The sequence below is a fragment of the Daphnia pulicaria genome, chromosome 8 (assembly GCF_021234035.1).
Source record: "Daphnia pulicaria isolate SC F1-1A chromosome 8, SC_F0-13Bv2, whole genome shotgun sequence".
Classification (NCBI taxonomy): domain Eukaryota; kingdom Metazoa; phylum Arthropoda; class Branchiopoda; order Diplostraca; family Daphniidae; genus Daphnia; species Daphnia pulicaria.
This window is the reverse complement of record NC_060920.1, coordinates 1,150,941-1,163,643: the sequence shown is the minus strand read 5'-3', so window position 1 is coordinate 1,163,643 and position 12,703 is coordinate 1,150,941. Positions and strand designations below refer to the sequence as shown.

The 12,703-nt window shown below is 41.9% G+C and overlaps 5 protein-coding genes across 11 annotated transcripts in view; 2 read left to right on the top strand and 3 right to left on the bottom strand.

Annotated features, from left to right (window-relative positions):
* The window catches only part of LOC124312357 (collagen alpha-1(I) chain-like), a 1,404,094-nt gene that overhangs the window by 896,565 nt on the left and 494,826 nt on the right, over positions 1 to 12,703 (top strand). The window lies entirely within an intron of this gene.
* Positions 1 to 12,703, bottom strand: part of LOC124312451 — a 102,128-nt gene that overhangs the window by 74,192 nt on the left and 15,233 nt on the right. The gene's annotated exons all lie outside the window — the stretch shown is intronic.
* On the bottom strand, positions 565 to 2,396 carry LOC124312419 (integumentary mucin A.1-like). 2 transcript variants are annotated; one of them, XM_046776928.1, is made up of 5 exons: positions 2,234 to 2,396; positions 1,977 to 2,082; positions 1,194 to 1,736; positions 946 to 1,118; positions 565 to 843 (listed from the first exon to the last, which is right to left on the bottom strand). In XM_046776928.1, the coding sequence occupies exons 1-5, from the start codon at positions 2,267 to 2,269 to the stop codon at positions 703 to 705; spliced, it is 999 nt and encodes a 332-aa protein (XP_046632884.1). In that variant the 5' UTR covers positions 2,270 to 2,396; the 3' UTR covers positions 565 to 702. The 2 variants fall into 2 exon arrangements, with proteins under 2 accessions (XP_046632884.1, XP_046632885.1); XM_046776929.1 differs by having other exon boundaries at positions 568 to 843; positions 1,194 to 1,682; positions 2,234 to 2,395.
* On the top strand, positions 3,757 to 9,120 carry LOC124312374 (heterogeneous nuclear ribonucleoprotein L-like). 6 transcript variants are annotated; one of them, XM_046776873.1, is made up of 14 exons: positions 4,071 to 4,213; positions 4,278 to 4,400; positions 4,671 to 5,013; positions 5,400 to 5,467; positions 5,758 to 5,821; positions 6,173 to 6,258; positions 6,359 to 6,455; positions 7,043 to 7,112; positions 7,256 to 7,318; positions 7,392 to 7,744; positions 7,814 to 7,935; positions 8,017 to 8,279; positions 8,350 to 8,445; positions 8,512 to 9,120. In XM_046776873.1, exons 3-14 carry the CDS (start codon positions 4,939 to 4,941, stop codon positions 8,583 to 8,585), a joined length of 1,431 nt encoding a protein of 476 aa, XP_046632829.1. In that variant the 5' UTR covers positions 4,071 to 4,213; positions 4,278 to 4,400; positions 4,671 to 4,938; the 3' UTR covers positions 8,586 to 9,120. The 6 variants fall into 6 exon arrangements, with proteins under 6 accessions (XP_046632830.1, XP_046632829.1, XP_046632833.1 ...); XM_046776874.1 differs by lacking the exons at positions 4,071 to 4,213; positions 4,278 to 4,400 and adding an exon at positions 3,757 to 3,774; XM_046776876.1 differs by lacking the exons at positions 4,071 to 4,213; positions 4,278 to 4,400; positions 4,671 to 5,013 and adding an exon at positions 5,025 to 5,267.
* On the bottom strand, positions 10,264 to 12,208 carry LOC124312402. The gene is made up of 4 exons (XM_046776909.1): positions 11,398 to 12,208; positions 10,774 to 10,897; positions 10,505 to 10,699; positions 10,264 to 10,427 (listed from the first exon to the last, which is right to left on the bottom strand). The coding sequence occupies exons 1-4, from the start codon at positions 12,109 to 12,111 to the stop codon at positions 10,330 to 10,332; spliced, it is 1,131 nt and encodes a 376-aa protein (XP_046632865.1). The 5' UTR covers positions 12,112 to 12,208; the 3' UTR covers positions 10,264 to 10,329.

Below are 12,703 nucleotides of genomic sequence, written 5' to 3'. Positions count from 1 at the left end.
CCGTCAGGTTCGCTAGTATAGGAGGTCCCTCGCCTCTCGGGGGTATAGTAAAATTGGGGTTTTTCGTTCGTTATCTGTAAAATTACCAATCAATGTGTCCAGAAATTGATTTAGTTTAAGCTTTATGTGATTCCCTAACCTTAAATACCTAATTCATCTAGATTAGGCAATTTTTTATATGTTAAATTCGTGATTAAAAAACGCAATTTTTTGAAAATTGCGCCAAAAAAAACAAATTAAATGTTTTTTTAATCACTTTTTTTTGTTTATTCTATTTTAATGAATTTTAAAAATTTCATCTTTAATAATTAAAAATGAATTTTTAAAAATCCTTTACATAATTGAGTCAACAGTCAAAACTGATTTTATTACTAATAAAATCAATATAAACTATGAATGAAAATTAATTTTGAAAACGAAATAAAAAAATCAATAAACAGCAAATCGTCTATTAATTAATTGATTAATTAACGCTTATTATTATTAAATTAATTAAACGAAAAATAAATAAATTACTCAAAAATAATCATTTATAGAGTTGGCTAACGTCCGAAGTTGCCAGTTCGATGAAACTGTGATCCCTACTGGTTTGACGACCAATTTAAAAAAAAATCTACTCTAATCTACTCTATTCGCAAAAATTTTTCACTTTCCAATGATATGATGAAGACATTTCCGTGATTTGTACTATAATCAAATTTTTCAAATGGCTTGCCAAGTGCAGCTCAATTGTATTCCATTTACATTGCTTAAAAGGTTATTTGCTGTCATAATCAAGTAGGTCCCCATCGAAGTGTAGTCGACGCCCAGCACTCCAGCGGTTTGAGGAGTTGCCGGAGAAAGCTAACCCACACAAAAATGGGAAAAAAAGAATGAATTAATTATTGGCGAATAAATAATAAATTGATTAGTTAATTATTCTGTTATATGTAGGCTGTTCATTACCCTGAATCTGGCACCGGCAGAGATACTGCTGCATCTCACTACAATTCTAGTCGTCGGCGGATAAGCCACAAAACTGTAGTGGCAATTAAAATTCGTATTGGTGGTTGGAAGATTTACCGAGATGGTCCCGTTTGGTGCTGCTGACGCATAGGCATTCAATGCGTTGTCACAAGCTGTACCCAATTATTATCGATTATTATATAAGAAATTTGAAAATTTATTGTAATAAAAAATGATGAGTCTTAGACCTGTGACGATTGGCGATGGGGGTGGCACAGGACATGCTATGCAACTGGCGCAGGTGGGACAGGTAGGGGGAGCAGCGGTGGTAGCGGTGGTAGTAGTTGGACAAGTTGTTGGGGTAGTAGTTTCAGGACACGTCAGGCAGGTGGGACAGGTGGGACAGGTAGGAGGGGCAGCGGTGGTAGTGGTGGTGGTAGTTGGGCAAGTTGTTGGGGTAGTAGTTGCAGGACATGTCGTGCAGCTGGGGCATGTCGGGCATGTGGCAGGAGCAGCGGTGGTTGTGGTAGTAGTTGTAGGAGTTGTTGTAGTTGTCTCTGCTGTGGTTGTTGGGGTAGTTGCAGTGGAAGTTGTTGGATTTGCAGTGGTTGTTTCAGGGCACGTTGGTGGCGTTGAGGGACAGTCGGGAGCAGCGGGACATAGTGGACACGGGCTGCACGGCGACGTCAACAAATTTGGGAAATATCCAAAGAATGGCCCTAATGGCTGCTGGTATTCTGCATGAATGATCACGGGTGTCGTATAGAAATAACTCACCAAATAGGAATTATCTAAAGGTAATATATTACATAATTAAAGATTTAATAGAAACTTCAAAGCTAAGAAAAAAAAATCAATTTCAATCTAAAAGAATTTCTTTCTTAGGTGCATGAAATGGGTCATTCCACAGGGGGGAAAAATTTTAAATTAATTCTATCAAGTTGGTTTCTTAAATTATTATTTAATTTTTTTGTTACTGAAAATTTAAATGATTGAAAGTTGTTTGAAATTTTTTGGCTCAGCCTAATAACCGTTGCTGGGAATTCCATTGTAGTATGACTGGAATGGTGAGAAAGAAGAAGTTGCTTTGGAGATCCTGGCAGGGCTGGCCAGAGGAAGCAAATAGGCGGCCATGACCTACATAAATTCAACAAATGAATGATCCAAATTTTGTTTATTTAAAAAGAAATGTAATTTTCAAAAATCTAGACAATAAAAAATTGGCTAATAATATAATTAACAGAAATGATTTAATTTTTAAAAAATCGATATGTCATTAATATTATACCTGCAGTGCGCAGATGGTGGAAAGGCGGTTCTTCATGGCCAATGTGTCGGTCTAAAAAAAGAATGCGTTGCGAGTGAACAAGCGTGACTGGACAACAACACGCTCGCACAAAGTGCAACGCCTCAATGCTGGTGGGGCGATTTCAAAGAATGGTAAATATTTCATCTCATGCATTAGGCATTATATATATATAGTCTGGTTGATAGCCAAAGGCAATAGTTAATATGTCTGGGCTATCGCTCACAGCACAGTCGACCATCGGTGGAAATCGACATCGGACGAAGTAAATTTCATCGGTTTTTATTCCATATTTTTTAATTTATTCATGTTCATGTTACTCCAATAATTAACTGAGTTCCATTTGTTCTTTTTTTTTGTATTCGTATTACTATTCACAAAAATTATTTTGTTTCATATAAGAGATAAGACCGTCGACCTGTTGTAAAACATAATAAGATCAGGGAAACACTACAGCGTAATTTTAAACAGGTTGAAATTGTTTTAAAAATGCCCAAAAAACTCGTTTGTAGATTTTATTTGAAAATTCCCTATGATCAACTAACTACAGCAGGCACTCGCAAACGCTAACGTCAATTGACACAGACCTGTTGCCAAGAATTGGAATTGAAAAGATTTCATCAAGATAGTCGTTTCGTGTATATACTCTTTTTTATTCCCCCCATTAAACAGAACGTTGTTCTCTTTTCTCTTTAATAAGCGCTTTAACGCAAAAATTCTTTCACACAATGGCACGCATGATCTGTTGTAGAGCTCTCACGAACCTTGATAACGAAACAATCTTATTTCCTGGCAGCCGCCAGATGCCAATGACCAGCAGGGACATATTTCAACGTTTGCAGCTAGCCCCTTTTCCAGCATTGCTTTATAACCTTCATCATCCGTAACATTCAAATGCGATCAAACAGGTTATTCTCGCTTAATTATCGTCTATTTCTCAACCGAATTCCTTTTCCAAAATTCCCATCGACAAGTTTTGGAGTTTTTTTTTTCAAATTTCTTAGCGCTTCATCTTTGATTAAATCTCAATCACGAAATGATTTAAACGGTCGAATTTATTAAAAAAAAGAACTAAGTATTTTCGCGGGAACGGTTGTTACATCTACAAACTTTTAAATTTCTGTTTTGAGTGGTTTAATTCGAAATGACATAAGCAGTGAATGACTTATTCAATTCTGATTTGTTCGATTATTCGGGTGGAGATTTCAAACGGGGCGTTGCTGTCGAAATCATTCAGACTATTATTGGACGTTACGTATCGATTTGCTCTTTTTTGGTGTTTATTTCGAACAAGAATAAAATGACTCACTTATTTTTGGGGAAATAAGACTTGAGCATTACATCTAGTTTATTCCCTAATGTCAATATTCCCTCAGGCTATCAGCCAGTAGCTATATACGGAAGGGCAAATCAAAAAGCGACGAACCTGAATCTCGTATATCTTGTTATACTCCACCAAACGTTACAAACGAAACGATTCTATTTAAATCTACACATATCCAGACGTGCTGTGAAAACAACAGGTCGGTTCCAGCTCTAGTCCGTTACTCTTTAACGGCCAACTTTGTTGCGCGTAGGGGAGACCGGGGCTATGTGGGACATGGGGCTACATGGGACATCGCAGTTTTGAGCATGTTCCCGTAATTTTTTTTAAATAATTTTTTTACTATATTTGAGCATTTACCATGCCCCATGTTGGGTAAAAAAATTATTTAAAAAAAATTACGGGAACATGCTCAAAACTGCGATGTCCCATGTAGCCCCATGTCCCACATAGCCCCGGTCTCCCCTACTCGCTGCTTTTTTATTATTATATATCTATTTGAAACCAAAGATTAATAGACTCTTGATCGACGAAGGCAGCTGCTGTAATATCGTGTGTGTCTGGCCGGGAAAAAAATCTGCACGTCTATAGTTTATTTCGTCTTTTCCACGTCGTCGTGTAGAAACTCGAAAGCCCAGGTGAATTGTCGAGAAAACACAACGGACGACTCGGAGAGATTTTTATTGGCTATTATTCTTGTAGGGCTACTAGCTACTAGACTTTCCTTGTGTGTGTGTGGCGGCCAAGAATAACGTCGTTTCTTTTCTTCCTGTTATTTGTCTCGTCCGGATTTACACGACCGACTTTTTTCCCACTTTTCCTTCGGTTGATATTTAGCCAAAATCTAATTTCAAATTCAACTGTTTTTTTCTGATTTTCCATTTTCCACCAGATTAATCTTTGTTGCAAATTAATTAAATTAAATTAATCTAGACGTGTTTGTGTCGAAAAATCAATTTGGGAATTTCAATCTAATTTTTAAAATTTCTTAATTAAAAAATTGTTGAAATTCCTCAAGAAATTGCCATCGATTTGCTGAATATTTGCGCGAGTTGTCAAACTAAATTACTAAGAGCTTATTTTCTTGACTCACAGATGGCGCTGACGGAGTGAGTCGGCCAACCAACGTCCATTGGTCGTCCCCCCGAAAATCGTAATTTTGTGTGTCTGTGTGTTGGTGGTGGTGGACAAACTCCCCCCCTACCGACGTCTGCCAGCAGCAGAAGGGCCCAACTTGACTTCTGGTTTTTAGAGAAAAAAGAAAAAAAAAAAGAAATAAAAATAATCTCCCGAGAGAGAGAGAGAGAGAGAGACAATTTCACGCCGGAACTTGTTCTCAGTTCGGTAGGAGGTGTGAAGTGATATGGCGGCTCACGGGACGAACGGACGGGCTCCCAAAAGACCCAGGACTGATCAGCAGCAGGATAATGCCCAGCGTGTAAGTTTGTGAATTGTGAGTGTGGTTGATTGCCTGCCTGCCCCCCTCCTTCTTCCTATAGACGACACAGACGAAAGTTTGGGGCTCGATAAGCTGCTGCTGCTGCTCTGCTGCTGCTGCTGCTGCCCACCACGAAAAAGTTTGAAATCGATCAGTTGTGACAAGTCGGCGAAACCTCGCATGACAGGCCGGGATTAGCACACGACTGACGTCCAACTAGCAGCTGTGCGATCCATCCAGAAATGTTGCCCCATGTAACAATCCAGCTGCCCATTTCTGTCTCTCTCTTGTCTAATGTGTGGCTGAGCTTTGACAAGGATTCAGCTCATGTGCTTATATTTCTAATTTTTGTTTCTTTTTCTTTTCTCTCTCTTGTTGAGCCACAGAACTGGTATGGTGGAGAGCGTGGAGGTGGCTGGGAGTTCAAGGAGGAGGACGGAGGATTCAAAAAGAAGTAAGAGCCAGTTGCTGTTTTCCATATCTGTCGTAATGTATAACTTTGAGCCACTCAGCTTGTCACCACAACCATCGACACAACCAGCACCACCACCACCACCGTCAGAAAGCATTTTCCTCTCTTGTATACATTGACACTTTCTTTTATTCGCAAAACATGGATCATTGCATTAACGGCCAGGAAGAATGAGCTTTGGCATTCTTGTGGGGGACACGCAGAAAACATTTGATTGTTTCGTCAGACATGTCACACTTGATTACGGTGTTGCAACTTGTTCTATACAATAGGGACTTTCCCGAGAACCACATCTTGCTGTTCACCATCGTGAACCCGGTCTACCCAATCACAGTGGTAAGTTGACCATCACATGTAACAAAACAAAAACCCAAACAACAAACACAAATGTTAAAACGATAGCCAAAAAAGACTCCCCACCACCAAACACTATATTCCATCTCTGACAGAGGGAATCTAATTTCTTCAATTTAATTTAAAAATCAAAAAACCTGTTGAGCAGAGAAATAAGTCATACTATATATATATAACACGGGCCAGTGTGTTGACAGACATGAAACATGCCGACACAAATGTTATTCTTTTTTGACGAAACACGCCGATCTAAAAACAAAACTAGAAAGAAAAACCTTCGTCTACTGTCTTATATATTTTTGTTTCCGTCTTGTCTTTCTATTTCTTTACTAGGATGTGCTGCACACCATCACCCAGGCCTTTGGAGAAGTCCTACGCATCGTCATCTTCAAGAAACACGGCGTCCAAGCCATGGTCGAATATCCTTTTCAATCCGGAATAATAATTTTTTAAAAAATTTCAAAAAGTTTTAGATTTGAATTTGAAAAATTGTCCTTAACTCGACTAATGAATTTGCACGTTTGCCAATGTGGATATGGCAAGGGCTGCCAAAGAAGGTCTAGATGGAGCTGACATTTATTCCGGCTGCTGCACCTTGAAAATCGAATACGCTAAGGTTAGAATTTCCACTTGCATTTTTAAAAAAAAATTTTTGTTCTTCCTGCTAGATCCTGTGAAAGATATTCGCTTAGATATCAGGTCGTCACTCATCCACTGTCGACTATTTTTTTCTTTTCCATCTTTGCTGGCCGGCAGCCAGCAAAGCATTATCGTCTCTACCTCTCCCCTCTCTCTGAAAAATTCTTTGGCGTTTATTTTTCCTTTTTTAAACTTTTCTTCTTATTATTTTCTACCCGGGCCACCTTATTGAAATGTTGACATTCTTCGTCTCTCTCTCTCTCTGTGCAATGGGTGTGGAGGGAGGATTGAGCGGGAGAGCATCACGAAAATGCTATGGAGACGGGCTATTTTTAGCTTATACCTGACCCCATTTACATCCGTCTCTGTCGTCTAAACTTCTTTCTTTTTTCTCTCCCCCTCACGTTATCTTGGTCGCTTCCGTCTCTCAGTCCCAGTTCACGAAACCTCCGCCACACGTTTAGCGGATGGCGTGGATGTTTTTGAAAAAAAAATTTAATTTTTGGAATTTTTAATATTTTTTGTTGTCTGTTTCATTAATTTTTTTCTATTTTTGGAAATTAGCCAACCAGGTTGAATGTCCACAAAAACGATTCAGAGACGTGGGATTACACGACACCTACACCGGGAGCAGGTATTTTTTTTTTTCAAAATGTCCGCCCACTAAAATGGTTGCCCAGTCATTTTGATTTATTTATTTATTTGGGCTGGGTGGGAAGGTGCCCTGATGATGTTTATTTATTTAGTAACGTTCTAATTACATTCGTGATGTTGCAGATTCACAAAGACAGAGGCCAGCACCGTTATTACCGGAACCTGCTGGCGGACCTCAGGGATTCCGTAAGACATTTTTGAAATCATTTAAATCCAAATAAATTCAGGGGCGTTTTTAAATTGATATTAATGTTAATAGGGGGATCACCCGAGTATGGACGGACGGCGGAACGACACGAGAACGGATTTGGTGTCCGGCAGGGGCGTGACGGCGCCACGCCGAGGTTCGACTACGAGGAAAGTGCCGGCGGGGCTGGCGGGCGGTTCGGTGGTGAGCCGTCACGGTCCATTGGAGGCGGCAGAGCTCCCGGCCAGAGGTTTGGCGGTCAACCCGGCGGTCCGCCCGTCCAGAGCCGGGGCTCCCGGGGCGTCGTGGACGCCACCGACGGCCCCCAAGAAGGCGCCGTCCTGATGGTCTACGGTCTCAACATGGAGAAGATGAACGCCGACCGGCTCTTTAATCTCCTCTGTCTCTACGGAAACGTCTTTAAAGTAAATTATAAATTTAAATGGATTCTTTGTAAATATCAAATTTGATTCATTTTTGACCCAATTTTGTAGATAAAATTTCTCAAAACCAAAGAAGGCTCGGCTATGGTTCAGATGGGCGATGCCCCTTCGGTCGACCGGGCCATTTTTTACCTCAACGGCCTGGATTTCTTCAACACGAAAATGAACGTCAAGTATGAAGTCATCCAATATTTTTATTTAATCGATGACTTTGAGTTTATTTATTTATTTATTGTTTGGGGTTTTATTTGCAGTTATTCCAAACAGGCCTTTTTGGCGGACGTGTCGATGCCGTACGACCTGCCGGACGGGACGCCTTCCTTCAAGAGTTTCGTCAACAGCAAGAACAATCGCTTCCTCAACTCTGACATGGCCTCGAAAAATCGACTCCAACCGCCTTGCAAAGTCCTCCACTTCTACAACACTCCGCCCGGCCTCACCGAGGAGGACCTGCGCAAAGTTTTCGAAGAGAACGGAACGGCTTTCCCCGCCGATATCCGGCTCCTGCAGAACAAGAGTACGATTTCATAATATTTCGTTGCTTGTTCGTTTTTATTAATTTTGTTTTTTTAATTATTTATTGACAGGTGAAAAAAGTTCGTCCGGCCATTTGGAGTTTAGCACGCTCCAGGAGGCCGTCGAAGCCCTCGTCATCTGCAACCACATTCCCCTTTCCGGCGCCAGTACGTTCTATTCTTTTAAATTAAATGAATTTTATAAATATTAATGAAATGGTTTGTCCGTTTTAGATGTCAAATGGCCCTATACGACTAAATTGTGTTTCTCGACCCCACGGCCTGGCCAAGCCGAGCAGACGCAGTGATGATGACCACACATGTACACACACAAGTTTATCAAACCAAACCAGGAGCTTGACCAAAATGATTTTTCGTCAGATGATTCAGAAAACTTAACCAGAAAAAAAAAAGTTGAATTTTTTTTCTTTTGTTCGAGAGATAAAAACAAAATTTAGGAAGAATGTTGATAGGAGCCCACAGCTGAAGTTCATTTCAAGAGAGACAGCAGAAGACAATTGACGAGGCATTTTGTTACAACATGTAAAACACATACACGAGTCGCGCAGAGAGAGAGAGTGAAGCACTACCTCCAAAAATTCAGAATGATTCAAGTCAAACACACAGATTTAATTTTTTTTCTAATTTCTCCCCCCATTTTTTCGTGTTCTTAATAATTTGTTTTTTCTTTTGGGTTACATTTCCCCCTTTTTTTCGCATGCCATATCGGTGTAATATTTCTTTCATTTTTGTTTTTTTCTGAAATTGTTGACAGACTTTGGGTAAAAACGTTGACTGTTGAAAAACGAGAAAAATAAGTACACGCGTGTTTTTTTTCGTGTTTTTCTTTCGAAAAAATATTTTTCGCAACTACGCCCATTTACTCAGCTGGCTAAAAAGGGGAGTATCAATATTGACTAAGACGGGCAACTTTTATTTTTTATTTTTTTGAGACTTTGGTATCCCCTCCTGATTGTTTGTTGATGGCTGGAAAAAAAGCCTTGAGTCTTAACTACTCGTTTTTGTGTGCCCACCTTTCACTTGGACATTTTTCAGAAGTTGTTACCGTGAATGATGGTCCGCTCTCTTTCCTGTTTGTTATGTATTTTAGCCGGCCACCCTCTCACAAGGAATGTCTTTTGACAGGGTCGTAAAACACACGCGGGGGGGATAGAATGGATAGACAAACGACAAAAGAAGAACCAACGCCCGTCTTAACTTTTTCTTTATTCCCATTTTTTTCTTTATTTTATTTTTTTGGCCCGGCTTGGACAGAAATAGTTTTTTGCAGGTTGAAAAGGCCCGACGGATCCGGTGGCTGCACACCACCACCACCACTCATCATCCTGGTGACTCAGACGGACACCATCGGTTGCCAATTATCTCCGGCCCGGTCGGATCAAAAAGAATTTTCAACCCACAAATGGATGGCCGCAGTCCAGCTCTATCATTACGCCCCAGCATTTCGATAATAGTTGACCAGCAATTTCACAAGTTTTTGAGGCTTTTTGAAACTTTTGGGTTGCGTGTTCCAGCGGGTTTTTTTTTTCTTTACAAACGGGCCAATGAGGCCGTCCAGCACATTGTGTGTAGAGACTTTTGGGAGAGACCTGCGTGACAATAACAAGGCAGACGGGCCAGCGCATCAACCCGACCTACTTTTGATTCGATTTTTCTTGGCTGGACCTGGGGACGGACAAACTTTTCGGGTTGAGAAGGAAAAATTCAAGGTTGCCCGTCTTTTATTGTTGGAATTTAATTTTAAAACGACCGTGTTGAAACCGGACAGGAAAAAGAGGATGCGATTCGTTGGCCATCGACAAGATATAGTACAGTTTGGCCGGCACGCAAGTTGTAGGTGATCGATGCTGGAAAAATCGATAGATGGCATTCGAAAATGCCGGGCCAAGTCGAGCAGACGACGGACTTTTGGCGGTAAATTCGAAAAACAAGAAATTCCGGTTCCAGATGGAAAACATTTTGGTTTATTTTTAGGAGAATAAATAACAATTTTTAAAAAATATTTTGCTGGGCCAAAATATATAATTTTTATCAGTATCTCGGATCGGGGTTGTTGGTGACCAGCACGTGAGGCAGTCCGTCCTCGTTGGAACTGTCGAGATTGTTAATCTTCCACCTGTTGTAGTGACCTGCCAACCACCAATATGAGCACATCAATCGGCCGGCCCTCAGCCAAACAACATTTTTAAAAAAATATTTGATTTACCGGACGTTTTGACGAGGATGATGCCCCAGCCGAGTGCCCAGCACCAGCCGACTAAACAAAAGAGGACGGTGAAAGCTTGGAAGATGCCAATCGTCAAGTTGATGATGAAGGCCAGCAACCTGTGCTCGGTCGTCACCCGGGCCGAGAACCTCGGAGCCCCCAGACACAAGCCCAGCAACCCGCTGAGAATCGTTCCTTTTTCATTCAGCCGGCCAAAGATATTACCTTTCACGGAATTTATTTTCAAACAAATGTCATCATCATTTCACCTGTTCCAGGAAGGAGTCCGTTCAGTATTAAGCAAATCCACGCCAGACCTTGGGGAAGGACAGGCAGAGCTCCTCTGACCAGCGAAGTCCTTTCCACCAGAGCAACTGGTATCCGCTCGAGTCTCTTAATTTTGAAAATTAAATATTTCAATCAGCCAAACGAAATAAAATAAAAAAAGAGAAAAGGTCCAGCCAATATGGTCGGGCAAACTTGATATATTTATTCAGCTGGAGGCGATGTATTGCTAAATCATCTGACGCTTATATTTTATTTTATTTGGTTGTTTTTTCATCATCACGTCCCATTTGGGAAAGCCCAAAAGCTGCTGCTGTTCCAGCTCTTTTCATATAACCTTGAAGGGACTCTTACAAGATGTTGAGAGAGCCTTGGCCGGCCAGTCCATTCCCCCCACCCTCTTATGACTCTCTGTGCCCATTTTTAGAAAGTGCTGGTGGTGCCGGCCAGCTGATGTTGTGTACGGTGGCCCATTATCGATTTTTCTTTCTTTTTACCACCGCTGCAATGTAAATGTGTGACGTCAGCTGGCCAGCTCACAAAAATCCATCGCTGATGAAGTTGCTGTCCTAAATTTATTTTTTGCCCAGTCATTTTTTGGTATATACCCAGGATTTCCGGCGGGTGAGTTGCTCACGTTGAGACAGGAGGAGCCGGGCGGATTTCTTCAAGACGGGCCGAGGTGAACGGACCTTGGCCGTCGGCGGTTGAATCAGCGAAATTTCGATGACGGGATCTTCCTCGTTGAATTCGTCCGTCTCTTCGCGTTCCGGCGAGCCCAGCATGATGACGTGATTGCCCGTCTCGTCTGAGATGGCCGGGCCGGCGCCGCCCGTTTCACTGCTGTTATTGCCCGCCGGGACAAATAATTTATTCTTATTCACTTTCGATGATGACGTTGCTGAACTGCTGGACTCAACCGTTGCCTCGGCCCGTCTGCCCGCCGGTTTTCGACCAGTTTGTGTTGTCCGGTAAAGACGATCGCCGCTCGTTAGCCGATCGAAAACGCTGGTACCGCCCGGCGGGGCCGTCTGTACCTGCTCGTTGTTGCTGCTGGCCGCCGATTTGCTCTGCTGGCCACCACTTTTAATCACCGGAATTTTGCCACTCGTTTTGCCCGTGACTGATTTGCCCGTTTTTCCCGTCTCCGGTTTATTAGTCACTTCATCTTTTTTGCTGGACTTTTTGCTGTCGCCGTAGGCCAGCCGGTTGAGGACGCTGTTGGGTTTGGTGGCCGTCTCTTTGGTGGACGTTGTCGACGACGTCGCATCATCGCCCGTCTCCAAGTCCGTCACTTTGAGCGGCTCGTCCTTGCGGACCATTTTTGGCTCGCCCGGCACTCACATCAGACACAAAAAACACTTTTGAAATGAAATCAGATGACTGGGCACACACGACACAACACAGACCAGCCGGACGTTCACCCTCTTGTGACGGGTGTAAACTCAATGCCGGACAGGTATATATCAAGTGTCAACCCCAGGGTTGGTGGCTGGCTGGCCTTGGCGGCTGCGCAAAAGCCGCCAGAAGTCTGCCCGGCATCAAGACGGCCCTTATATCATTTGACAATCAAGAAAAAAAAAGTATAATCCGACCACCTTGTCAAAATAAAGTGGCCGTTTTATATAATCTATTCCATATACGGGCACACAGCTGTATATACATTTATAATATATGCCGGCCCAACACCAAACTCAAATCGATAGTGATGCGTCTAACGAACCCCCCCAAAAATACAAATAAAATTTATAAAAAAAGTTATAGAATGATTTCCGGGCCATATATGAAATACAAGTTTCCGTCTCGTAGGGTCTCGCGTGTTGTGGCCCGTCTCTCTGAGACGCGTATGTGTATAACTTCTCTTGTTATACTTATATAGACCAGCAGGGGGGACTGGCTGGCCAGGAGAGTGAT

Coding starts and splice junctions, on each gene's coding strand:
- LOC124312419 (XM_046776928.1), bottom strand. CDS start 2,269: ATGAAGAACCGCCTTTCCACCATCTGCGCACTGCAG. Junction 1,119..1,193: donor CCCATCGCCAATCGTCACAG/GTCTAAGACTCA, acceptor AATTGGGTACAG/CTTGTGACAACGCATTGAAT. Junction 844..945: donor CTGCCGGTGCCAGATTCAGG/GTAATGAACAGC, acceptor TGTGTGGGTTAG/CTTTCTCCGGCAACTCCTCA.
- LOC124312402 (XM_046776909.1), bottom strand. CDS start 12,111: ATGGTCCGCAAGGACGAGCCGCTCAAAGTGACGGACTTGGAGACGGGC. Junction 10,898..11,397: donor TCACCCGCCGGAAATCCTGG/GTATATACCAAA, acceptor TTCAAAATTAAG/AGACTCGAGCGGATACCAGT. Junction 10,700..10,773: donor CGGACTCCTTCCTGGAACAG/GTGAAATGATGA, acceptor TGAATGAAAAAG/GAACGATTCTCAGCGGGTTG.
- LOC124312374 (XM_046776874.1), top strand. CDS start 4,939: ATGGCGGCTCACGGGACGAACGGACGGGCTCCCAAAAGACCCAGGACT. Junction 5,014..5,399: donor AGCAGGATAATGCCCAGCGT/GTAAGTTTGTGA, acceptor GTTGAGCCACAG/AACTGGTATGGTGGAGAGCG. Junction 7,113..7,255: donor GACACCTACACCGGGAGCAG/GTATTTTTTTTT, acceptor GTGATGTTGCAG/ATTCACAAAGACAGAGGCCA.